Source organism: Lontra canadensis, unplaced genomic scaffold (genome assembly GCF_010015895.1).
Source record: "Lontra canadensis isolate GAN:19392208 unplaced genomic scaffold, GSC_riverotter_1.0 scaffold7, whole genome shotgun sequence".
Classification (NCBI taxonomy): domain Eukaryota; kingdom Metazoa; phylum Chordata; class Mammalia; order Carnivora; family Mustelidae; genus Lontra; species Lontra canadensis.
Genome location: NW_022631001.1, coordinates 6635180 through 6661001, shown reverse-complemented (window position 1 = coordinate 6661001; position 25822 = coordinate 6635180). Strand labels below are relative to the sequence as shown.

Sequence of the window (25822 nt, the reverse complement as noted above, 5' to 3'; positions counted from 1 at the left end):
CCTCTTTTATTGCTGATCCTAGTAATTTGTCTTCTCTCTCTTCTTCCTCCCTCCCTCTCTCCCTCCCTCTCTCCCTCCTTCTCTCCCTCCCTTCCTTCTTTCCTTCTTTCTTTCCCTCCTTCCTTCCTTCCTTCCTCCTTCTCTCTCACTCTCTGTGAGTCTAGGTGAAGATGTGTTAGTTTTGTTGCTCTTTCAAAGGACCAAGTTCGATTTAGTTAATTTCATGTATTGCTTGTATTCCCTTTATTTCATTAATTTCCCCTCTAACCTTACTTTTTCCTTCTTTGTGCTTACTTCTGGTTTAGTTTGCTTCTCTTTTTCCTTTGATGTAAGGTGAAAGTTTAGGTAATTGTTTTGAGATGTTTATCTTATTTTTTTATTATTATTTTTTATTATGTTAGTCACCATACAGTATGATATATTTCTCTCTCTCTCTCTCTTTTTTAAAGATTTTATTTATTTATTTGACAGAGAGAGAGAGGGCACAAGTAGGCAGAGAGGCAGGCAGAGAAAGAAGGGAAAGCAGGCTCCCTGCTGAGGAGAGAGCCAGATGCTGGGCTCCATTCCAGAACCCTGGGATCATGACCTGAGCTGAAGGCAGAAGCTTGAATCACTGAGCCACCCAGGTGCCCCTGTTTCTCTTTTTTTAATGCATACATTTACAGCTATAAATTTCCCTTTCAGCACTGCTTTAGTAGCATCCCATAAAATTTGCTATGTTGTGTTTTCATTTTCATTAATCTCAAGTATTTTCTAATTTCCTTTTGATGTCTTCTTTGATCCTGGTTTTATAGAAGTATGTTGTTTAATTTCCACATATTTGTGAGTTTCTCAAATTTCTTTCAGTTACAGATAAATTTCTAATTCCATGCCACTGTGATAAGAGAACATATTTTGTATCATTTCTATCATTTTTAATTTTTAGAGGTTTGTGGCCTAGCAATGGTTTATCCTGAAGAATGTCCCATATGCATTTGAGAAGAATGTATATTCTGCTATTGTTGGGTGAAGTGTTTTGTAAATGACTGTTAGTTTATCCTGTTGGTTCATAGTATTATTCATGTCCTCTTTTTTTGTTATTGTTGACCTTCTACATAGTTGTCTTACCATTATCAAAAGTGGGATATTGAAATCTCCAACTATTGTGCTTATATTGTCTATTTCTCTCTTAATTTCTGTCAGTTTTGTTTTCATGTATTTGGTACTTGGTCATTAGATGCATATGTGTTTGTAATTATTTTATTTTTCTGATGGATTAATCCTTTTATCAGTATAGAATGTCCCTGTTATCCCTATGCATATTTTTTAAAAAGTTTCTTTTGTCCACTCCAGCTTTTTTTTTACAGTTGCTTTTTGTCTGGGATGTCTTTTCCCATCCCTTTAACTTTAATCTATTTGTAATTAAATCTGAAGTGTGTCTGCTATAGACAGCATAGTTGGTTCTTGTTTGGTTTTCAGTCTAACAATGTGCACTTTGATTCACTTGTTTAATTTATATTTACATTTAATGTGAATACTGATACAGTTGAATTTATGATGCCATTTTACCTTTTGTGTTCTGTTTCTTGTGTACTTTCCTTCATCTTTTACTGACTTCTTTTTTATTTTTTTTTTATTTATTTTTTTTTTTTTAAAGATTTTATTTATTATTTATTTGACAGAGAGAGATCACAAGTAGACAGAGAGGCAGGCAGAGAGAGAGAGAGAGAGAGAGGGAAGCAGGCCCCCTGCTGAGCAGAGAGCCCGATGCGGGACTCGATCCCAGGACCCTGAGATCACGACCTGAGCCGAAGGCAGCGGCTTAACCCACTGAGCCACCCAGGCGCCCCTGACTTCTTTTTTATTAAGTAGATGTTTTCTACTATAATTTTTAAATTATCTAATGGTATTTTATTATGTTTCTGAATTATTTTATTTTTTAAATTATTTATTTATTTGAGAGAGAGAGCGAGCAAGTGAGCATGGTGGAGAGAGGGGCAGAGGCAGAGGGAGAAGCAGACTCCCTGCTGAGCAGGAATCCTGATGTGGGGCTCAATCCCAGGACGCTGAGATCACCACCTGACCCAAAAGCAGATGCCCAAACAGCTGAGCCATCCAGGTGCCCCTGAATTATTTTCCAAGTAGCTTTTTTGTCATTTTTATTGCAGGCATTTTAAAGTTTTTTTTTTCTTTTTATCATATATAATATGTATTTATGTTACGTATTTATATAAAATTTTGATTATGTTATGTTCTGTGTCTCACAATTTCAATATTGAATTTTTTTTTAAAGATTTTGTTTTTATTTATTTGACAGACAGAGATCACAAGTAGGCAGAGAGGTAGGCAGAGAGAGAGAGGAGGAAGCAGGCTCCCTGCTCAGCAGAGAGCCCAATGTGGGGCTCGATTCCAGGACCCTGCGATCATGACCCAACTGAAGGCAGAGCTTTAACCCACTGGGCCACCCAGTCACCCCTCAATATTGAATTTTTATGAACTTCTTTTTACCATATTTTCCTTCTGCTGATTCTCCTAGTTTTTTTTTTTTCCTGTTTGTACTTATTCATTTCTTGCCGTAAGTTGCTCTTTTTTGTTATGAAATTATTTGTGTAAATTCTTTGACACCTAGGTTAAATATAGATTTCGCTAGGGATTTTTGTTTCTTCCAATTTTTGGGTTATCACAAATCCAGGGCCACTAGAAAATGAAATCATAACTTGGGGTTATTTTGGCCCAAATAGTAAAGCAAATTTAGACTATAAATGACAGATGGGTTAGCTCATGATTGCAAATTCCCCCAAAACAGTTGTTTACTCCTTTTTTTTGCTGTCTCAAATGAAATTTTCTTAGAAAACTCTTCTATTAGAGGGTAGAGCAGATTTTATTTTGTTTCATTCTTATTCTGAGAATATGAATTTTGCTTTCTCAGATTTTCAGGGAGGGGATATCTCACATGCTCCCCACATGAATAAACTCTGGGCATCATTTCCTGTCTGTTACAACTCATGAGCCTGAGAAAACCACAGCTAAGATTTTTCTAGATTTGGCAAATGCCCTAAGGTTAAAACCAACTGTTCTCTCTGGGTTATTGCCCACATTTATATTTTTGGGCCAAATGATTATTCTCTTGATAGTTGTACTGTACTTTTTGATTTTTTTACATTTTATCAATTATTTTTCATGGAGGAGGCAACTTAAAAATCAAGTCTGTGTAACTAGACATGGAATCCCATTTAGTTTTTTCACTATTTTTTACTCCTATTCTTCCCCCCCCCCCCACTCTATTTTTTCACTCCTGTTCTTTCATCTGGGACCAGGACAGGTCCTGGAATATAAGCTACTTTGTGTCTTCAGTAGTAAGCCAGTGCTGGTTTGTGAACTATTTGTTATCAAGATACAGACGGGAATTGAAAGTGAGTATGAGCAACTAAACCTCTACCTTATCTTGTCCCAGACTGGTAATTCCCCCCCCACAAAAAAGAGCATTTATATCATGTCAGTGGATCTGCTGAAGACTGATAGCTCTTCACGGTCCAGAGATGAGTAGCATAACTTCTAAACAAGAAATTTTTTTTAGACTTTTGCCAGGACCGCATAGAAACTGATGTGTTATGGACACTCTCTCCAGAAATATGTGCACATAAAGAGAAATAAAAAGTTAATATAAATTATCAGTGTATATATACACTATTCTCTGAAATCTTACAGATCTTGTTTTTTTAATCTTAGCAACAAAGGCAAGGAGATTCTGAGTAATCATTTCATCATTCAGCTTATTTGCCACTCACTTATTTGTGAGTGTAAACCAAAGTGGACAAAAGGGGGGACCTCATAAGAGACTATCAAGGGAATAAGTTGAAAGATGTCATTTGTTAGTCGTTCATTCATCCAACCACACCAAAGTGCCTACAGTGTACCAGATCAAGTTCTAGATCTCAGATCATTGCTCCCAAAATTAGAATTGACCATTCTTTTTTCCATTGCCTACCTCCAAGTTCCGCTTCTGGAACCTGTACCCTGCTTCCACATTAGAATCCCACACTGACAGTCTAGGTAGGAAGCAGAGCCCACTTTCCTCCATAAGAGAGGAAAACTCACCTTCCCAAACATTCTTTTTTTTTTTTTTAAACTTTTTTTTTTTTAAAGATTTTTATTTAGTTAGTTGACAGACAAAGATCACAAGTAGGCAGAGAGGCAGGCAGAGAGAGAGGAGGAAAACAGGCTCCCTGCTGAGCTGAGAGCCCGATGCGGGGCTTCATCCCAGGACCCTGAGACCATGACCTGAGCCGAAGGCAGAGGCTTTTTAACCCACTGAGCCACCCAGGTGCCCCCCAAACATTCTTCTATTGAAGAGAGCACGAAGTTTCAGTATTCTGGTGGTCCTGAGTCAGAGGCTGGCACGTGGTCAGCAAACCTTACCATAAGCTCCAGTGTCCACCATCACAGGAGTCAGTGCTGTGGACAATGACGTTTTTGTTCAGCACCAGGGGCTTCTTAGAAATTCGGAACCACATAGGGTGAGATTCTGGATTCTGTTCCCAGCTGTGTAGCCTCAAGCCTATTCTGTGGTGTTCCCTGAAATAAAACAAGGTGTGTATATATATGTATGCATGCCTTCCTTCTTCCTTCCTTCCTTCCTTCCTTTCTTTCCCTAACCCCCCTCCCTCTTTCTTTCTTCTTTCCTTCCTTCCTTCCTTTCTTTCTCATTCTCTCTCTCTCTCTTTCTTTCTTTCAACTCAATTAGAACAACTTGGAATCTGTTGTTCACACCAAGAAGTGAAAAGAGAATTTCAGGTAAGATATAGTCTCAGCAGGGTTTCAGAGATTTGTTTTTCAGTTTTATTGAGATGCAGTTGACATATAACATTGGATAAGTTTCAGATGTATGCCTGTTTTAAAAAAAATGTACACCTGTTGATTTGATACACTTATATATTGCAAAACGATCGCCATCCCAAGGTTAACTACACCTGCAAGTTACATAATTACCATTTCTTTTTTTGTGGTGAGTACATTTAAGATCCACTCTCTTGGCCACTCAGAGATTTTCTTTATGTTGAGTGGCTAATTTCTTCCTAAATCTTCCACCTGGCTGTACTCTGATAGAGAAAACAACGTGTATCACTCTCTTGACTTTTTGTTCACAGGAAAAAATAACATTGAAATGTGGACTCAAGTCCCATCACCACTCTGAGGGCTCTGCCAAAATTGCCCCTCAGCGATAGAACTTATGCTCCACAAGGCTGGCAGTGTTTACCTGTTTTGTTTTGTTTTTTTTCCACTGAGGTTTCTTACATCAAAGAGAGTCTGTCATATATCTGCCACACAACAAATATCAGTTGAATGAATAATCAGTATAGAACACCTCCCTGCTCTAGAGATAATATCTTTATTAATGCGACCTTTAGGCCAAATGCTGTTTTGTGGCAGCCACAGCACCCATTCACTCACTTTGCCTTCAAAGTGCTGCTCTCCTTCCCTCTGTTAGGCTCCTCCCTACACACCAACCCTCCTGCACCGCACAGGATTACATTTCTTTCTTCAGAAAAGATGACTCTAGGCTATGGGTCCTATTTTCTAACCAACTGTGAATCTAAATTAAACTCTTTCTTGTAAACCCATGAGTTTGGGCCCCTGGCTAGCTCAGTCGCTTAAGCGTCTACCTTTGGCTCAGGTCATGATTCCAGGATCCTGGGATCAAGCCCCACATCAGGCTCCCTGTTCAGTGGGGAGTCTGCTTCTCCCTCTCTCTTTACTACTCCCCTGCTTGTGTTTTCTTTCTCTCTCTCTTTGCTGAATACATAAAATCTTTTTTTTTTTAAAGATTTTTATTTACTTATTTGAGAGAGAGACAGTGAAAGAGAGCATGAGCGAGGAGAAGGTCAGAGGGAGAAGCAGACTCCCCATGGAGCTGGGAGCCCGAAGCGGGACTTGATCCCGGGACTCCGGGATCATGACCTGAGCCGAAGGCAGTCGTCCAACCAACTGAGCCACCCAGGCGTCCCTGAATACATAAAATCTTAAAAAAAAAAAAAATCCATGAGTTTGCATTGAGAGCCAGCACTTGAATAACTGGAGGGAAGGGCAGAGGAAGGGGGCAAGCTGCAGAGAAGATAGCAACCCAAGAGGAATTCAATTAAGATGAAAACTGTTGGATCCCTCCTCTCTACTAATTCCAGAATCTGATTCTTTAAAAAAAAAAAAAGGTTGGTAAAAATGGAACAAATAACCCAGGACTCAGCCCTAGAAGGAGGGCAAGACCGGGATGAATGTGAAAATGAGTCTCTTGAAGCTACAAGAGGCCTGTGGGCAGGGGTTCCCTGGGATTGGTAAGAACAATCACAGGCAGAATGACTCCTGCTGTGAGAGATGGGGGAAGCCCAGAGGAATTGAGGCCAGAACTCTACACATGAAAAAGAAGAGGCAGAATCCAAAAGAACCCACAGAAGCAAAATATAAAGACACAAAGGAGAGGGGCTGAGGGCTGGACCCAGGCCTGAACACAGGCCGACTGAGCTACATGAACCTCTTGCTGCTCAGGGACCTGGAAACAGGACAAGCTCCCCATGATGTCCTAGTCCTTCGGATCACAGGTCCTAGTGGGACAAGGTTCTACTGGAGGGACAAGGACAAAGGAGCAGAGAAGATGACCCTGCCCAAGAGTGACCGTGGTGAAAGCCCACACAGCCTCGTCCATGGCCTTGTCCATGCTAGGCTCCCTGCAGCCTCTCCTGTCCCCACCAGCAACAACAGCACCTCCAACATGCAGATTCTGGAAGGTTCTCAGTGCTTCCCCTTACTTCCTGTCTCAAACTTTACGAATCTTCTTTATTAACCCAACAACCCCATGTGACAAGAAGTAGAAAAAAGAAACTCATATCCAGACCTTTATTTTATTTTATTTTTTAAGGATTTTATTTATTTATTTGAGAGAGAGAATGAGAGAGAGCACATGAGAGGGGAAGGTCAGAGGGAGAAGCAGACTCCCCGCTGAGCAGAAAGCCCAAAGCAGGGCTCAGTCCTGGGACTCCAGTGTTAAGACCTGAGCTGAGGGCAGTCACTTAACCAGCTGAGCCACCCAGGCACCCAATGGATTTTTATTTTAAATAGGGAAGTAGGACATTACTATTTAGTGGGACATGAAGTAAAAACAGGGAGGGAGACAGCATAGCTTTTCTTCTGCTGGAACCGGAAAGTTGATGAGGGAAGAAACATGTAGGTCAATGTGGGCAGGGGGTCCTCGTGGGCAGGGGTGGGCCAGTATCCTTAGCTCCTTGCATCATGCTAATAGGAACACAGACATGTCCAGATGCCAGTGGCAAAAAGAGAAGCCAGGGGATCTGGAAGTCATGTGCTGGGAGTGGGAACAAATCTTGCATCACCAGCCTGACACAAGGCACCTGTCTCATACTGTAGGAAAAAGTAATCACGAACGAATTCAGGTTGGTCACACAAGGGTTTTGTTTTTGTTTTTGTTTTAAAGAATTATTTATTTATTTGTCAGAGAGAGAGAGGAAGAGAGAACGTGGTAATGCACCCAAGCAGGGAGAGCAGAGGGAGAAGCAGGCTCCCCCGCTGAGCAGAGAGCCCAGCCTGATGCTGGGCTCGATCCCAGGACTCCAGGATCATGACCTGACCTGAAGGCAGATGCTTAAATGACTGAGCTACCCAGGCATCCCGGTCACACAAGTGTTGACATTCTCAGCAGTCCATTAAATGCCCAAAATGTCCCACTCAAAGAATCTCCATGACACCATTGTGTCCCCTCTGTCCCAACCCCTCCCATACCCCGGGCCCTCCAGGGTCTCACCTTTAGGAACCCTAGAGACACATGAGAGCCCTAGGCACTGTCACTGCCTGGATTAGAACAATAATGGGATGTGGTCCAACCTCAGAGCGGTAACTAAAGGAAGAACCATGGGGTGGGCGAGCCTCCCCTACCTTACCCTGACCATGGGCGTAAGGGTCTCAGGGATCAACCTCCTGACCCAAACTCACTTGCAGCTGAGCATCAATCCCCTTCCTTTTTTCCTGTGGGAAGAGAATGCCATGTGAGAGCCCAGGGAGAAGACTGGACAATGAAAGCCTAGACATCCCCAGCCCTGGGCCAGAGGCTCTTGGCACACTTAGGATCTTAGTTTTGCATGTTTAGGGATCCATCTTGTTCCATGAAGGATGGTGTATGTTACCAGCCGCACAAGTGTCTCAGCCTGCTTTCTCTTCGAAGGTTCTCTAATAGTTATCCTACACCCACCCCATAGCTATATTTGTGTTTCCCAGTCCTGCCCCGAGTCTTCAGTCACAGAAGAATTTTAGGGCTCTCTGGGACTCCTTTCATTTATACTATCTTTTCACCTTTTACTGAAAACTTGGGGTATTTATGTAAATCTAGTTCTCCTAAAAACTCTCTTCAAAGTCCAGCCTCTGATTTTGAAGTCAAAGTACTGCCTGATTCCAAAGCTACGACCTCATTTTAATTTTTTTTGCAACAGCGCCCCATTCCAAGACACCAAATCCTGTAATAGTAACCTACTACTGTGTAACAAATTACTTTAAAAAAAGAAGACAACTTGAAACAGTGAACATTTATTGTCTCAATCCATTTCTGAGGGTCTGAATTCTAAGAACAGTCTAGCTGGGTATTTCTGGCTAGAGGGTTCTCATTGGGTTACTATCAACAGGTTGGCTGGAATTGCAATGATGAGGGGGCTTGACCAGGGCTAACGGATGTGTGCTCAAGCTCACACATGGGGCTGTTGGCTGGAAGCTTTGGTTCCTTGCTGGCCTCTTAGCTGGAAGCCCTGGCCTTTGACTACATCTTTATGACATGGAGCATGGCTTCTTCGAAAACACAGGAGCAAAAAGGAGAGAGCAAAAGACCACAGACCCTTTTATGACCTAAGCTCTAAAGTCACGCAACATGGCATCCACTTTATTCGTTAGAAGTGAGTCACTGAGTACAGTCCACACCCAAGAAGAAAGGAAGTAGTTGGACCCCTGGAGAGGAGGAAAATTAGTTTGCAAACATTTTTAAACTACCACACCCTATACATAAGGTATTATTATCTCCTGCTGCTTTCCAGATTTTTTTCCCTATCTTTGGTTTCCATCAGTTGAAGAGAGATGTGCCTGGGTGGTCTTCTTGGTGGTCTCTTTTGGTGTATTGAGCATCTTGGATCTGTGTGTTAAAGTTGGGGCCTTCTAAATGTGATTTCTTCAAACTTTTTTTCTGCTCTTTTCCTTCCTCCTTATTTTTGAACTCTGAATGATTGTCTATTGCCTATTATTGCCTTTTATGTATTCTTCCATGGGTTTCTAAGGATTTATTCATTTTTCATTCTCTTTTTCTCTCTGTGTTTGTGTGTGTGTGTGTGTGTGTGTGTTTTGTTTTGGATTGGGTAATTTCTATGGACTTCTATTCAACCTCACTGCTTTCCCAAGATCTTCTTTTGCGCCCGTCCACTGAATTTTTATTTCAGTTTGAGAATTTTTATTTGGCCCTTTTTATACTTTTCATTTCTTCATTCAGATTTCCTGCCTGTTCACTCTTTAATACCAAGATTTCCTTTAATTCCTTCAACATGTTTTCATTCAATTCTCTGAATTTCTTAGATCCACGTGGGAGTCTTTGAATGCTGAATCCAATATTGGGACATGCTGGGAATACTTTTTTATTTTTTCTGGGAATACATTTCTGTTGACTTTCTCATTATGGTCACATATTTCTCTTTCTTTGCATGTCTGATAATATTTAATTTAAAAGTGGGCATCAGAGATATGTTTTAGCAAATCTGGAACCTATTTTATTTCTCTGAGGATGGCCTTTATTTTTTTTCCTAGAAAGTGGTCGACCTGCCTGGACCACACTGTGAAATGGGAACCCCTGCCATGTGCAACGGTTGGTGGGTCAACTCCATTTTCGAGTATCCAGTTGCTGCATTTTTATCCCGAATCTTGAGCAAGGATCTATCCTTGCATCTGTAATTTAGTGGCCAACCAAGGATTTCGACAGTTTCTACTCCCATTTTGGCCTCACTGCCTCTGTGGTCACCTTGTTCTTGGCCCTCACTGTCTCTGTGGTCACTTATTCTTGGTATTTCCCCTAAATTTCCAGATGGACCCCAAACACACGTTCTGACCTTAGAAACCTCAAAACAGTAAGGTTTTTGCTTTCTGCTGCCTAAGCTTTGTGGTAACTGAAGAATTCATCAGTCGAAGTGTGGACTTGCAGAATTCACCAGGATCTGTCTGGTTCTTACTGCATTTTCAGCAGTTTCTCTTGAGGGTCCCACAACCACACGCACAGTTCAGCATCAACCAGAGATTTTGTTGCAGCCTGTATTTGGGATCTCAATACTTCTGCTGCTCTCTTGCTTTCATATTTTCCCCTCTAAACTTCCAATTACTCTGCACCATGAATGCCATCACCTGCCTTCTTGAGCCATGGGGGCTGCAGTTATCAATAGTCAAAGAGAAGGAGAGAGTGAGACAAGAAAAGAAAGCAAAAGAGTTAGGAGAACATGCCCATAGGTAAGAAGGTGACAACTTGCAGCTCCTACCCATTTCGTTCAAGATTCAAGTAATTCAAGATCAAAGTGCTTCTCGTGTTTTGACCTGCCTGTGTTTCTTTTTCAGTGACTTCAAATATTTGAATATTTTTGTCCAGTTTTCATAATTGTCTTCTGTGGGAAGATTTGCTCTGCCTCTTCGTATGGCCATTATCAGATGGCCCACCTTGCAAGAGGGTTTTGGGGAGAGAAGGCCCTAGGCCATCCTTTGATTTCCAGAGACTAAAATAGATCTAGGTAGGCACTATTCAGTTTTCTCAAATGGAAATAAGATGAGGCCTGGGGTCTGGGCACACAAACTCCCTCCGAGGAATCCCTGATTTCATGCCATCCACAATGACAAAGGACACCCCCATGTCATTGCTTCTCTAGTGTTGGAGACCACAAATTACAGACCTGAGAATCTTCACACATTTTCTGAATGAATTCACCAAAAATGCAGCTAAATCTAAACGGCGGCCATAGAAGTAGTTCAGTTAAATCTGAAGCAGGTTCTGCCTTTGTCCTCCATCCTCCTCAGGACTGTGAAGTTATGGGCATCTGTCATCAAACTGATGGCTGTTTGTAGCCTTTGTCAGTGACAGGCCCCTGCTATTTTGTGGGATCTGTCTTATACTCTACGTCTGAGGATTGTAAGCCCCTTGAGACATAACTGCATTGGTGTAATCAAATCCTAGCAAATAACAATGACCAAGCCCGAGGAAAAGTTACGACGTCTCATCCCACTTGGGGTCTTCTCTAAACCAAAGTCGCAAAAGGTACAAAAGCTCCCACATGAAATGGAAATGGCACATCTACCTGAAGGACAAGCCTAGATGCAGAGGCCTTATCAATCTGCATCAAGGGATGATGGGCAACCCATGTGCCCATCACTGCTTTCCCAAATCCCTGGCCACCGAGGGATGTGACAACAGACGTGCCACCTGAGAAAGAAGCCCGTTCCATTGTGGCACCTCTAGAGGAATGCTGCAGCCGTCCACGGTTGAAAGGTAAGTGCTGACAGCCCACGGCGTTGGAGACTCTGTGCAGCTACCTGACTGGCCACGGAGCACACAAGCTGACATGGACTGACACACATAGACTTGTGTGCCTTCACTGATGGAGCCGCTGAACAGTCAGGCCACTGGACTCCTGAATACTGAATTTTGAATGGCACATCACATGGCAAACACTTTTATAGATGCAGGTTAAACCCCAGACACAAATTCAAACTTCATGTTTGATCTTTCATGCCCATGAGAATGGATTTCTGTGTTTCTATATTTAGAGGCTAAATTATTGGATGAACATTAAAGAGTTGTATCTTTCTATTAAACTGACATTGTCCTTATTATGTGGCCAGTAATGTATTATAATATGTCATAATTCTTCTTGCCTTAAGTGTACCTTCTCAGACAGTAAGAGAGCGTCTCCAGCTCTTTTCTGGTTCGCTTTTCATGGTATCTTTTTAACCCCCCTTCTTTTCAACCTACTGCATCCGAGTATTTAAAATGTGTCTTTTAAAGAGCTTGTACTGTTTTTTTTCTTTATCTAGACAGACCATCTTTGTCATTAAACTGGTATATTTAGCTTACGTACTCTCTTTTTTATTTACATAGAGGAAAAAATTAATCTTCATGATATACTCAATGGGTTTTCGCAAATCCTAGAGTGTATGTCCATTACCATAGTCATCACATGGCAGAGTTCCATCTCCCATAAATTTCATCATGTTATACCCCAACTTGGCAATGATCTGTTCTCCATCCTTCTCGTCTGTCTTTTCTAAAATGTCATGGAAGTAGAGTTCTGCAAAGTGTCACCCTTTGAGTCTGGCTACTTCCACTTAGCAACATGTTGAATGAATCTCAAATGAGATTCATTCATGTTGTTGTGATCATCAGTATTTCATTCCTTTCACTGCTGAGTAATAGATGTAACACAGTTTGCTTGTCCATTCACCTATTGAATGGACAGTTGAACTCCCAGTTGCTGATGATAACTAATACAGCTACAAGAACAGCGACTTACGTGAATGTAAGCGTTCAGTTCTCTTAGATCAGTGAGAGTGGGGTTGCTAGGTTATAGTGTAAGTACATGTTTAAATCTATGTGACACTGCCAAACTGTTTTCAGAAGTGGTTGTATCATTTTACACTCACATCAACATACATGAGAATTCCGGTTGCTACAGGTTATTGCCAGCATTTGGCACTGTTGGCTTTGGGGGGTGTTTTGTTTTGTTTTGTTTTGTTTTAGATACTGTACTAGGTGTGTAAAAGGATCACACCACGGTTTTAATTTGCACTTCCCTTATAGCTAATGACACTGAGTATTTTTCGTATGATGTGTTGCCTCCCACATATTTTTTTGGTGCTGTTTTTACCTCTTTGGTGAAGCATCTATTCAGGTCTTTTGCCCATTTTAATTTTTATTTAATGAAATTAATTAATTAAGTTCTGTTTAATTAGTTAATTAATTTAAAGGTTATTTATTTGTCAGAGAGAGTGCATGAGTGGGGAGGAGGGGCAGAGGGAGAAGCAGGCTCTTCCCTGAGCAAAGAGCCCGATGTGAGACTTGATCCCAGGACGCTGGGATCAACACCTGAGCTGAAGGCAGATGCTTAACCCACTGAGCCACCCAAACATCCCTAGCCCATTTTAAAAATTGTTTTTCTTACTGTTCAATTTTGAGAATTTTATATATCTTCTGGGAAAAAGTCCTTATCAAAATGTGATTTACAAGTATTTCCTTTCAGTTTCTTGCTTGCCTTTTCATTGTCCTTATAGCACCTTACACAGAGCAAGTGTATAGTTTTGTTAAAGTCAAATACATCATTTTGTTCTTACAGAGTTAGTACTTTTTGTAGTGCATATAAGAACTTTGTCTAATCAAAGATCATAAATACTTTCTTCTATACCTAATTTCTGGCAGTTTCATAGTTGCACATTTTACATTTAAGTCTACATTCATTTTGAATTAATTTTTATACAAAGTGTGAGGTATGGGTAGATTTTCCCTTGTTTGCAAATAACAAATCATTCCAGCACCATTCGTTGAAAAAAATGATCCTTTCTTCATTGAGTTGCCTTTAAAATTTGACAAATATCCATTTATTGTATTTGTGTGTGTCTATTTCTTCTTTCATCCTCATTATTCCCTTTTATCTTGCTTTGAGTGTACTTTGTTCTTTTTCTAGATTCCTAAGATGGAAGTTTTTAGACTACTGATTTGATAACTTTCTCTTTTAAAAAAGTGCAATGAATTTTTCTCTAAACACTCCTTTAGCTGTATCCCCCAAATTTGCATATGTTTAAGTTGGTCCTAATTAAAAAATTCTTGAGGCATCTGGGTGGCTCATTCAGTTAAGCATCTGCTTTCGGCTCCGGTCATGATCTCAGGGTCCTGAGATGGAGCCCCACATCAGGCTCCCTGCTCAGTAGGGAGTCTGCTTCTGCCCTCCCCCTGACTCATGCACACTCTCTCTCTCTCAAATAAATAAATAAGATCATTAAAAAGAGATTCTTTTGAAACTTCCTCTTTGACCCAGGGATTATTTACAAGTGTGTTTAAAATTTCTCAATACATGGAATCTTTGGGAAGTATTTCAGTTTTCATTTTCTAATTGAGTCTTACATTGGTCACAGCATATATGTTGTATGATTTCTATTTTTTTAATCCTTTAACGTTTGTTTTATAGCTCAGCATATGGTCCTCTTGGTTAATGTCCCAGATACACTTAAAAAGAACTACACTCTGTTGTTGTTGAATGTTCTTAATGTCATTTTAAGTTTTCCCTTTTCATCCCTGATAATATTCATTTTTTCAAAGTCTACTGTGTCTAACAGTATACAAATTTGCTAGGGCTACTGTAATAAAGTACCACAGCTCTGGAGGATAGAAGTCCAAAGTCAAGGTGTGGGCCAGGGTTGGTTCCTTCTAAGGGCTGTAAACGAAGGATCTGGTGAGGATCTCTCGTTGGCTTGTAGATACCCACCTTCTCCTTCTGTCTCTCCACATCATCTTTTTCTTTATGTGTCTCTGTGTAACTTTTCCCTTTTTACAAGGACCCCAGTCATACTGGAGTAGGCCCTACCACAATGACCTCACTTTACCATGATTACCTCCATAAAGAACTAATCTTTAGATCAGATCACATTCTAAGGTACCTAGGACTAGGATGTCAACATATGAATATGGGGGACTTGATTCACCCATAACAGATAGTAGTACAGGTACTTCATTTTTCTTTTAGGTAGGATTTACATGGCATATCTTTTTTCCATTCTTTTAACCTATGTGTGATATTTAAAACAGGTTTTTATGTAGACAGCATATAGCTTGTCTTTTAATTGCCACATTTAGACCACTTATATTTAGTATAATTATTGATACGGTTGGATCAAAATCTACCATATGGCTAGGTGTTTTCTATTCCATCTTTTTTTTTTTTTGCCTTCTCAGGTTAATTGAACATTTTTTAGGATCCTATTTTATCTCCATAATTGACTTATTATGTATTTATAATTGTCCTTATAATTCTTTATTGAATACCCTAAGGTTTACTAATATATCAGTAACTAATTAGAGTCTACCTTCAAATACTATTATAGTGCTTTCTGAATAGTGTTACCTTATAGTAATGTATTCCCAAGTCCTTCCATCCTTGGCTTTTGGCATACATTTTATTTTTACACATGCTATATGTAACTACATATATATATGTATATATATGTATATACATATATATATGTAACAACACATTGCTACTATTTTTGGCTTTGGATTGTTATCTTTTAGAGAAAGTAAAAATGCAAAAAAAAGATATTTTATTTTACATTTATTTATTGCTGCACTCTTCATGTCTTTATATAGATCCAAGTTTCTCTACACTCTCATATTTCTTTAGCTTAAAGAATTTCCTTTTACATTTTTTATTGTATAGATCCGCTGACTCTGAATTCTGTTTCTCTGAGAAAGCCTTTATTTCACCCTCATTTTGAAGGTATATTTGCTGGCTTTAGAATTCTGAGTTGATGTTTTTCTTCTTTGAACACTTCAGAAACTGTGACTGTTTTGTCTTCTAGCTTGCTTGGTTTCTGACGAGAAGTTTGATGAGATTCATTTTTCTGGCAAGTTGTGCTGGTTGCTGACATGAGGCCTCCGGTTTCTCACCCTATAAATCTCCTTCTAAGGTTGCTTGAGTGTCCTCATGCTATGGCTGCTGACAGCCCCCAGAGCAAGTGATTTAAGAGAGACAGAGCAAGGAGGAAGCTACAGTGTGTCTTCCATGACCTACTCACAGAAGACACAACCATCATCTCTGTCACATTCTATTTGTTAGAAGAAAGTCACTAAGAGAATCCCATGCTTAATGGGAGGGAATTAGGCTTGGCCTTTTGAGAGGAAGAGAATCAGAGCATCTGTACAATTATTGAAAAACTGCTACAGGGTTTAAAGACCCTCACTCTGGGGGTACCTGGGTGGCTCAGTTAAGTGACCAAATCTTAGTTTCAGCTCAGGTCATGATCTCAGGATTATGAGATTGAACCCAGAGTCAGGCTCTGCACTCATTGTGGAGCCAGCTTGAAATTTTCTCCCTCCTCCCTCTGTCCTTCCCCCTGCTCTCTCTCTCTTTAAAATAAAATAAATAAATACAATCTTTAAAGAGCTTCACTCTGTAGGGGCTTGTGAAGTGAATTCCTCACCCTTGCCCATACCTGTGAAGGTGCTAATATGATTTGAATGCCTCAGTCAACACACTGTTCTTACCAGCAGCCCTTTTCATGTGTGGACACCGTTACTGGGGCGCATAACTATCTTTTCTTGTCTGAGAAGAGGAAAACATATTCTAAACTTGAGTATATATATATATTCCTGAAGGATAAAAGATAATATGTGAACAGTAAATTTATAAAGTCAATAAAATAAAATATCATCTAATGTCCTTGTAAACTTAGGGCCAGGTAAATGTTCTTTTGAAAAGACCCCCAAAGTACAAGCCATGTAGGTTTGACTACACCAAAATTAAGGATTTGGGTTAGATAAAGGACTTCCTAGTTAAAAAATAACAGGGGATAGATTGGGAGTAGATATTTACAATGTTAAAAAAAAAAAAGGATAAAATTTCTTGCAAATCAAAAGAAAAACACGAGAAACCCAATTCTTAAAATAGCAACAGAAGTAGCAGTTCAGAGAATGGAAAGCTCTGTAGCTATTACGCACAGAAGAGTTGCTTGGCCACACGAGTGAGCAGAGAAGACCACCAGAGTAAAGTGAGTCTGATGCAACCTTACAGACATAACATGGGCAAAACCCAGTGTGTTGGAAGATACCAAATTTGGAGGGGGTGGGGGATGGCGACTCAAGGGAAGTCGGGGCTCCGCCCCGCCCCCGGTCACGTGCTCTCCGGAGCAGGAGGGGTCGCGGCAGGCGGTACGCGCCCCTCCACCCACGCGTGGGCCTCCGCCGTGTCTCCTGCCCTAGGAGTCAGAGACTCGCCGCGACCGCCACCTCGAGTCACAGCCTCGTCCTCTGGACTCGGAGGGGAAAATACTCTTCTTGAGAACTTGCTGCCTGGAGGGTACCCCTGCGCTCGTGGGGAACATGAGTGGCCGCGCCCGCGTGAGGGCCAGAGGCATGGCCCGCAGCCCCAGCGCCGCGGAAGCCGGTCGCACCTGTGCCCCGCCATCACGGTCACGGTCGCCATCACCATCGGTGTGTAGGACTCGTGGCTGACAGGGCCTCGCTCTCTCCTCCTCGGTGGGCTTCATGCACACCGCCTTCCTCTGCTTTTACCTCCTCAGCTCTGCTGGGAAGGAGTGGGGTATCTCTTCCCGCTGGACTTCGGGTCTTTCCAGTTTCTCATATTTTTCCCTTCCCGGGGGGTGGGGTGCTTATCCCAGTAAGATAGTCATGTAGATATTTTTGGCCGGTGAAGAATACTGAAGATTGGAGGCAAGTGCCTCATTCCTTCTGCTTTCTGAGAGTTTAATTACTTAACTCAGTTTTAAATCTCTTGGTAAAAACTGTTGTACCATTGTAGGGCATATGAGCTAATATGATTTGTCTTTCTAATTCCTACGCCTGCATAAGTAATCTCAGACACAGATGTGGTTTAGATTCAGTCGCTGCTTCTTGACCAACCAGCGTGGGTAGGGCTCTTGGTTACATTTAGGCAAGATTAGATTAAATTGGCCGGCGAATCAGCAACTTTTGAGGGATATTACCCCGACCTATCAGTATTTGGAGCAGTCTTTTAGACCAGGAGTTCTCAAGTGTGCTCGTTGTTCCTTTACTTTCATGTCATTGTTTTCCCTTGACTTCATGCGTTTCTTAGCTCACCAACATATACTTCTTGAGTGAACAGAAGTAGTTACTGTGAAAAGAGGAAATATCAATGGTTCCCTTGGCCTATTTCATAAACAAATTTGGGACCCATTTATTCAAAAGAGTCATCACCTGACCTGGTGACCCAGGTCCTCTGGGCTCAAATTGTTTTCTTGCTTTAAATGTGTTTACATCAGAGGCCCCACGCCTGGAGGCAGTGGGAAGCATGAGGTCCGTGTTCATCTCCGCCACCTTCCCTCTGATGAGCTCCCTAGGCATGAGAATCACAGCTCTGCCTCCTTATGCCTCCTATCTGGCTCACAGTCAAAACTAAAGTTTGATAAATGGGAAAAACTATAGCTTGTCCTTATCCTTTTTTTCTAGAATGAACAGTCTCTTCTCATCATCTATAGCATTTTAGGGACATTAGTTACATTAGCTGACATTTGTTAACATTAGTTATTGAAGACTTAGGACATGATACGCTTCTTATTTTGTGATAACCTTTTGGTTTATGACTTAACATCTTAAATCTAACCAAGCTTTTCTGCACCCCACCCCCCATTTTAGCCTACATCTGTTGATACTGGCAACAATGAAGCATCTTCTACCAGTAGCTTCGTGGGAACAAGCAGGATGTCCCAGAGTTGTAAGTGCAGCTTGATCTGCCCTCCACTGCATCCCAACCCATCCCATCCCATCCCATCTGAATGGAACCGGAATGATTGCTAGGCTTTACAGCAGCCCGCTCACTTCTCTGGCATCCCATTTACCTCTTCTCAGAGGACCCCCTGTGTGTGTTTGGTTTCTTTGGGACCCCAAAACACAATCTACCACTGAATTTCCTGATACTCCTTGGCACTTGGGCATCCACAGGTGCCAAGAATCCAGTCTTCTGGTTTTTTCTGTTCATTGAATAATTCCGAAAAATGTTCAGAAGTTCTTTATCACATAGAAGTGTCTGTGCCTACCACCTACCACCCCAGCTGCTATGGTCTCCTCTTTTTTCCCACCATTTGATGGTAGCTGTCTTCACTGCAAATCCAGACTGGGACTCAGGGTACTTGTCCACTGGCTACTGCAAGTTGCCGCTATTCTGGTGTGGGTTGGCATGCCCCGTACCCTGGTTTGCTAGGGCTGTTATGACAAGGTGCTGTAGACTTGGGGGCTTAAATGATAGAAGTGTGGGGTTTCATAATTCTAAAGGCTGGAAGTCCAAGATCAAGGTGTCCACAGAGTTGGTTTCTTCTGAGGCCTCTCTCCAGGGCTCATAGAGGGCTGTCTTCTCCCTGTGTCTTCACATGGTCTTCCCTCTGTATTTGTGACTTTGTCTCTTCTTATAAGGACACAGTCATATTGCATTAGGGCTCATGCTAGTGACATTATTTTAGCTTATTTACCTTACTAAAGACTCTGTCTCAAATACAGTCACATTCTGAGATACAAGGGTTTAGATCTTCAACACGTAAATTTGGGGGACACATAATTCACCCAGTAGCCACGGCTGAAACCTGTTAGCTGTCTCCCTTGCTCGGACTATGAAGTTAAGTGATGTTAGTTCTAAGCACTTAGGGTCTCCCAGACCCTGTGGATCATCAGTCTCTCCACCATCATCTGCTTGGCTGTCTATTCTCCACCAGGGATTTTCTAGCTCGCGCAAGTAGCCTCTGTGCTCTGAGCTCGAGGAAGTGCACTTGGTCACACAGAACACCTGCCCTGGGGGGCATCAGGTCATGACATCCACTGCCCAGCTGCTCTTGGGACTTCCTTTCCACGCCTGATGCACATTCTTGTGACTAGCAAGGCTCAGACATAGAATTTTTTATTTTATTATTTTTAAAAATTGTGGTAAAATATACATAATGTAAAATTTTGCATTTCAGCCATTTTCAGTTGCATACTCCTTTGGCATTAAGGACACTCACATCATTGTGCAGCCATCACCACCATCATCTCTAGGACTTTTTTTTTTTTTTAGATTTTATTTATTTATTTGGCATAGAGAGATCACAAGTAGGCAGAAAGGCAGGCAGAGAGAGAGGGGGAAGCAGGCTCCCTGCTGAGCAGAGAGCCCAATGCGGGACTTGATCCCAGGATCCTGAGATCACGACCTGAGCCAAAGGTAGTGGCTTAACCCACTGAGCCACCCAGGTGCCCCTTTAGGACTTTTTTATCTTACAAAACTGAAACCTGGTACTCATTAAAAATTAACTCCCCATTCTGTCCTCCCTCGAACCCCTGGCAGCTACCATCTCTCTCTCTCTCTTTTTTTAAGATTTTATTTATTTATTTGAGAAAGAGCCAGCTAGAGAGAGCACGAGCAGTAGGAGGGGCAGAGGGATAGGGAGAAGCAGGCTGTCCTCTGAGCAGGGAGCCCAATGTGGGGCTCGGTCCCAGGATCCTGGGATCATGACCTGAGCCGGAAGCAGACGCTTAGTAACTGAGCCACCAGGCACCCTCTGGTAACTACCATCTTATGGTAGATTGATTTTTTATAAACCACCTAACATTTTGAAATCAAGAGCAGTGAGTGATATGAATAATCTAGTAAGAATAATTTTTAAACATTTTAAAGATTTTATTTATTTATTTGACAGATAGAGATTGCAAGTAGGCAAAGAGTTAGGCAGAGAGAGAGGAGGAAGCAGGCTCCCTGCTGAGCAGAGAGCCCGATGTGGGGCTCGATCCCAGAGCCCTGGGATCATGACCTGAGCTGGAGGCAGAGGCTTTAACCCACTGAGCCACCCAGGCGCCCCAATTTTTAAACATTTTTAAAAATTAAATAAATGTGATTTTCCTGGGCGACTCAGACTCCACAGAAAGGGTATGAGCAGTGGTTTTGAGCCAGGGATAGTGTCATTTGAGGGGGTTGCAGTGGCTGTATCAAAGGGTAGTCAGAGTCCTAGAGATTGGTCATACTATTACTTCATAGTAATACTACTACTACACTTGCTTTGTAGTAATACTCTGTACTTTCCTATTTTCACATTATCTTCCTTTCACATTATGCCACGTCATACCCCAACAAACAACATCTCTGTACTTGTTTAAAGAGAAAATGTTCATTTGGAAACAGGTTTTCTTTTCATATTTGCCAGAACCTAACAGTAAGTAACATGCCCTCCATACCTCTTTTGCTGAAAGGTGAAATGCTGGCTTTCATTTTTGAAGAAATGAACTAGCATAAAAACTGACAGCAGTGTTCTTGGAGTTCTTTTCTCGTGACTGAGAGACGTAACAGATTCAGCCCCAATCTGTAAAGAAGTTGGTGTGGACAGTCTTTGTCTGTGAGTGTTCAGAGGGTTACGCAAGAGCTGAAGGAGAGACGCTGCCCTCCATAGCTGTGTGTGGAGGAGGGCATAGGGGATGGGCCTTTTTCTCCTTAACAAAGAGGAGAATCAGACTAGACCTAAACATTATGAGGTAGAATTAACTTGTGGTATGTTCTTTCTAACAACACATATGACGCTTCCTTTACGGTTTTCAGGTTTTAGGCTGAAGACTTCTACATAGTCACGGTTATTTTCAGCAATGTGGGTCGGTTTTCATTAAAGCCACAAAAGTCTGAGCTTCGGTTAGAGACTCAGTTTTGACATAGTAGTTGTAAACAACATCACTAGAATGAAACATGAGATGTCATGGCATTCTCTTCACATTTTAGGTCAAGACGTCGTATCTTCCGGTGATACTGTATGTACTTTCACTGAAAGAGGTGGGAAAATCAGACGGGACTTCAAGGATCTGAATGTCTGTACCAGAGAGAAATTGGCCCATGTGAGAGATTGCAAAAGAGGTATGGAGTAACTGTGTTACTTACTTTTTAAACGTTACCAAATCGTGCCTAAGGAATTTTAATTTCTAGATCTAAAATAAACAAGTTTATATATTGACTTAAAAGACATTTATATTTATATTATATATATATTTATGTATATATATATTTATATTTTATATTTATATTTATATTTTATTATATTATATTATCTGTTATATTTAAAACATTATTTAGACACTAGTTGTTTTAGTCTTAATTCTTTCCTTTATTAATAGAAGTAAGAATATTTCCCCTAAACATGTCACTTTTTGAAAAGATTTTCTCCTTACACTTGGGGTAGGGGTTGAAGGATAGGCTCTGTTTCTTTTCCAACAGTTTTCCTATGGGAAACAATAACGTCTCTGGACTTCAGTTGTAAAAAGAAGGATCTAGTCAGTTTTTGGAATTTTTAACCATTTTTCAAAGTCATCCCTGAAATTACACCCAGAATTATGGGCCTGTGCATCTTCAGGAAGTTAGGTGTTTTCATTAGATTCTTGAAAGGCTTTGTGACACCCTCCCAAAAGTTGGGAAAGACTCCCTGATGCAGATCAGTTTTCTTCAAGCTTTTTACAACCATGCAAAAAATTAAGGAGTAGATACATTGTTATCTAGCATACACACACTACCACAAAAAATGGGAGCCAAGTTTCATGAAAGAATGCTTGCCCTTACTATGTACAAGGCACTCTGGTCAATTCTGTTGCATTCTAGTCATTTCATAAAATGTGTTGGGTCATGTCATATGTTGTCATAACTTTAACTCTAATGGGTCATAATTACAGTGTACAAACACTGGTGTAGGTAATATCCAAGGGTCTTGCCAGATCTGACATTCTAGGATGACTCCTCCTTGTCCCAGGATATAGGAGAACAAAAGAAAGCTTTTCTGTAATTAAAATAGCACAAGAATCACTTGCTCCTAACAGATATCTACCATACATAGAAACTGAGGAAATACCAACACACATATGATGCTCTTTTTCTTTACCACCTTGGGGGCTCATGTTTCCACTTCCTTCATGAAAGGAAGCAAAATAGTGCCCATCTAATAGAATTCCTTTCCATAAGACAAACACTGGATGATTCCCTACAAGGAGAAATCAGAAGTACCTCCCTTGTGCCCTCCTAGATTCCGTCCTAGAGGGATCTGATGCCATCTTGAGCACTGAACAACAACCATAATGAGGCCATCTCTGAATTTGTCTGATACACTTTGAAGAGGTGAATAAAAAATTCTGTAGGGGCTGGAATTTCTGGAAGCTTACCCATGTCTGCAGAAAAGAAGCCCAGAGGCCTTGTCTGTTTTCATGCATAAAAGATGTGTAATTTCTTTCCTTCCTCTGTTCTCCCCTCAATCTCTGAGGGCCTTCTGCTTTTCCCTGACTGAACTATTTCAGAATTGTCAGAAGGATGGGTAACTTTTGATTGTCTCGATTTCCAAGGGGTTGGGGGTTGTGCTCATGGTAAGAACTGGACAGTGTCTTTATAATCTAAGAGCAGCATAATTTCAGAGCAGCATCTGAAAATACTGCTTGAGCCAATTTGCGTTGCACAGACGCAGAGCTGGAAGGCAGGCTCTGGAAGAAATCCTATGACAAGAATGTCAGTATCTTCTCTTAGGTTCTTATGAGGCCTGCTTTTCACATGATCACACAATCAATCTTAAATGGTGTGATTAATATTATCAAGGTGTGATTTTATTTTGGTGAAAAAGAAAGTTTTTTATTTCTCTTCTCAGGTTCCAGTGGAGTACCTGTGAAACTGGTCACAAATCTCTTTAGTTTAGATCTGCCCCTGGACTGGCAGCTCTACCAGTATCATGTGGCCTATGTTCCAGATATAGAATCTAGAAGGCTGAGAATTGCTTTGCTTTACAGTCATAAGGCACTTTCCAACAAAGCAAAAGCATTTGATGGCACCATCCTTTTCCTCTCACAAAAGCTGGAAGCAAAGGTACAGTATGGTTACTTTTTACACCTACACACATGTATATACTTACACTCACCCGAGTATAGTTAAGAGGTTAGTCAATTGTCATTACAGTTGGAATGAGTGTCTCACTCCTTTACTCTGTCCTGAGATGCCTGAGAGCAAAAAGACTTCCTAATTAAGATCTCATCAGTAATTGCTTTCTTAATTAAGAAGCTGATGATGTGGCATTTAAAAAATAAGAGCTGTATTACAAACACTGCCTTTTTAACTACTGTGATTTTTTTTTTTTTTTTTTTTGCAAAGTGTCCCTGAAATAGGCCTCCTTTTTAAACTTTTCCCCAAATAGGCAAGACTTCAACAAACACCATTTAGCCTATGGCTTCAGAGCCTTAAATTTGTTCTTTTGCTCCTGCACAGTTGTACCTGTGTGCCTAAATAACTTTATATCAATCTCTAATTTGAAAGCTGTCATTTCTTTCATCATATGAAGTATGAGTTATTGATATCAATTTTAAGGATTTTTTTAATGGTGTGATCACTGGATATGGCGGTCGCATGATTCATATTCCTTTATCCATGTTTTTGTACGTTCAGCATTTTCAGTCCTAAAATATACTGTTTTTGATGCTTTTATCATATATGTTCTAACACAGTTTTTAATTACTATAAAGAAAAAAGAATCAGTGTCTTTATAAAAAATTAAAGTAGAGCATCAAATTAAAACTTTATGTTTCTATCCCTGAGAAACCTTAATCCTTTAGTTCAACATTTTGGAGAGGATGGTATACCAAGTCATAAATTTAAATTTCTAGACTCCATATAAATCTCTGCGAATTTCCTCAAGAAATGCATTTCTGAGCACTCTTGGGGCCTTTATCTTTTTATGAGAGTCTAAGATTTATACGAGCTGCTTGAGTGATTATTTTCTCTGGATATGGAATTAAAAAATCATACCATAGGCTTAAAATTTAGAGGCTTGGAAAATCTGGATCTGTAAATTTAGAAACATTTTAATTCGTCCTAAGTCCTTATTGATCCTTCAGGGTTTTGTCCTATGACCAGACATTGATAGCATGCTAGTATGGTGTCTCTCGTACTTAAATGCTGTATTTAGAGTGTATTGTTATCATTAAGGATTATCTTGTTCTTGTTGATACATCTGCAGTAACAGTGAATTAAACATGTTAATATTATACGCACCCCCCACACACCATGAGTGGTCCAGCTTTCTTCGATTGTACCTAACCAAAATGGAGAAATTTTGCTCTACAGATGCTCAGAATAAACATATTATTTGTTTCTCATTCAAAATGAGCATGCAGTATGCACCTTAGGGATGGTATCTAATGAAGAGGCAGGTGAGTAAAGAGAGTGTAAAAACATGGTTAGATCATGGTCACTTGGGTGGCTCAATGAGTTAAGTGTCTGCCTTCGGCTCAGGTCATGATCCCAGAGTGCCTGGATCGAGCTCCTGCTCAGCAGAGAACCTGCCTCTTTTTCTGTGCGTTCTCGCTCGCTCTCTCTCAAATAAATAAATAAATCTTAAAAAAAAAAAAAAAGTTGTGAGACAAATCAGGGTTGTTGACTTTATTTCCCAGGTTTCAACAAAAAAGTATTGTCTTATATCTTATCACCCTATGGCCTGCCTACCCAGTGATGGTGAGATAGAAATAATAGAAATAGTGTCACAACAAACATGTTACTGTGCTCACCTTTTTATTCTGGTCTTCACAGTGACTCGGGCTTAATCCTGCACTCCCGTCCGTCCTCTGCACACTTTGTAGGATCCGTGTTTTTGTTGAGAGAGACCCTGCACTCATGCATTCATCACTGCCCCCCAGAGTGCGGTTCTAGAAGTCCTAGTCGGCTGCTTCCTGGCCTTCCACTGTCTTGCAGACCCCATCTGTGTATCTGTGGCCACCATGTGGCCTGCTTTCACTGGTCACATCTAGCTGCCACTCCTAGCATTCATTCTGCCCTTACAGAGAGCCTGCGGTGTGATTTCAAGGTGCTGGCATCATTGAGGGAGCAATGACAGATAAAACACGGCTTGTGTCAAATCCTTTCTGCTCAGTAGGAAAGTTACTGACGACCAAATACAGTGCGAGGTTATTTACAAACGAATATTGTACAAGATTATATTTCTCGAGTCCCTACTCTTCCAGGCTCTCACTTAATCCTCTCAACACCCCTCCAGCCTTAGAGGTTAAGTATCTCAT

At 40.9% G+C, this 25822-nt stretch overlaps 1 protein-coding gene across 5 annotated transcripts in view; it reads left to right on the top strand.

Annotated features, from left to right (window-relative positions):
* Positions 1-25822, top strand: part of PIWIL4 (piwi like RNA-mediated gene silencing 4) — an 82803-nt gene that overhangs the window by 19742 nt on the left and 37239 nt on the right. For 4 of the 5 annotated variants that reach the window (XM_032852777.1, XM_032852776.1, XM_032852774.1 and 1 more), the window contains exons 1-4: positions 17127-17242; positions 18425-18503; positions 21516-21647; positions 23410-23624. In XM_032852777.1, the coding sequence (XP_032708668.1) occupies positions 17132-17242; positions 18425-18503; positions 21516-21647; positions 23410-23624 (537 nt within the window). In that variant the 5' untranslated portion in view covers positions 17127-17131. Of the gene's footprint in view, positions 1-17126; positions 17243-18424; positions 18504-21515; positions 21648-23409; positions 23625-25822 lie in introns of those variants that run through there. The other variant, XM_032852779.1, reaches the window with a different exon arrangement.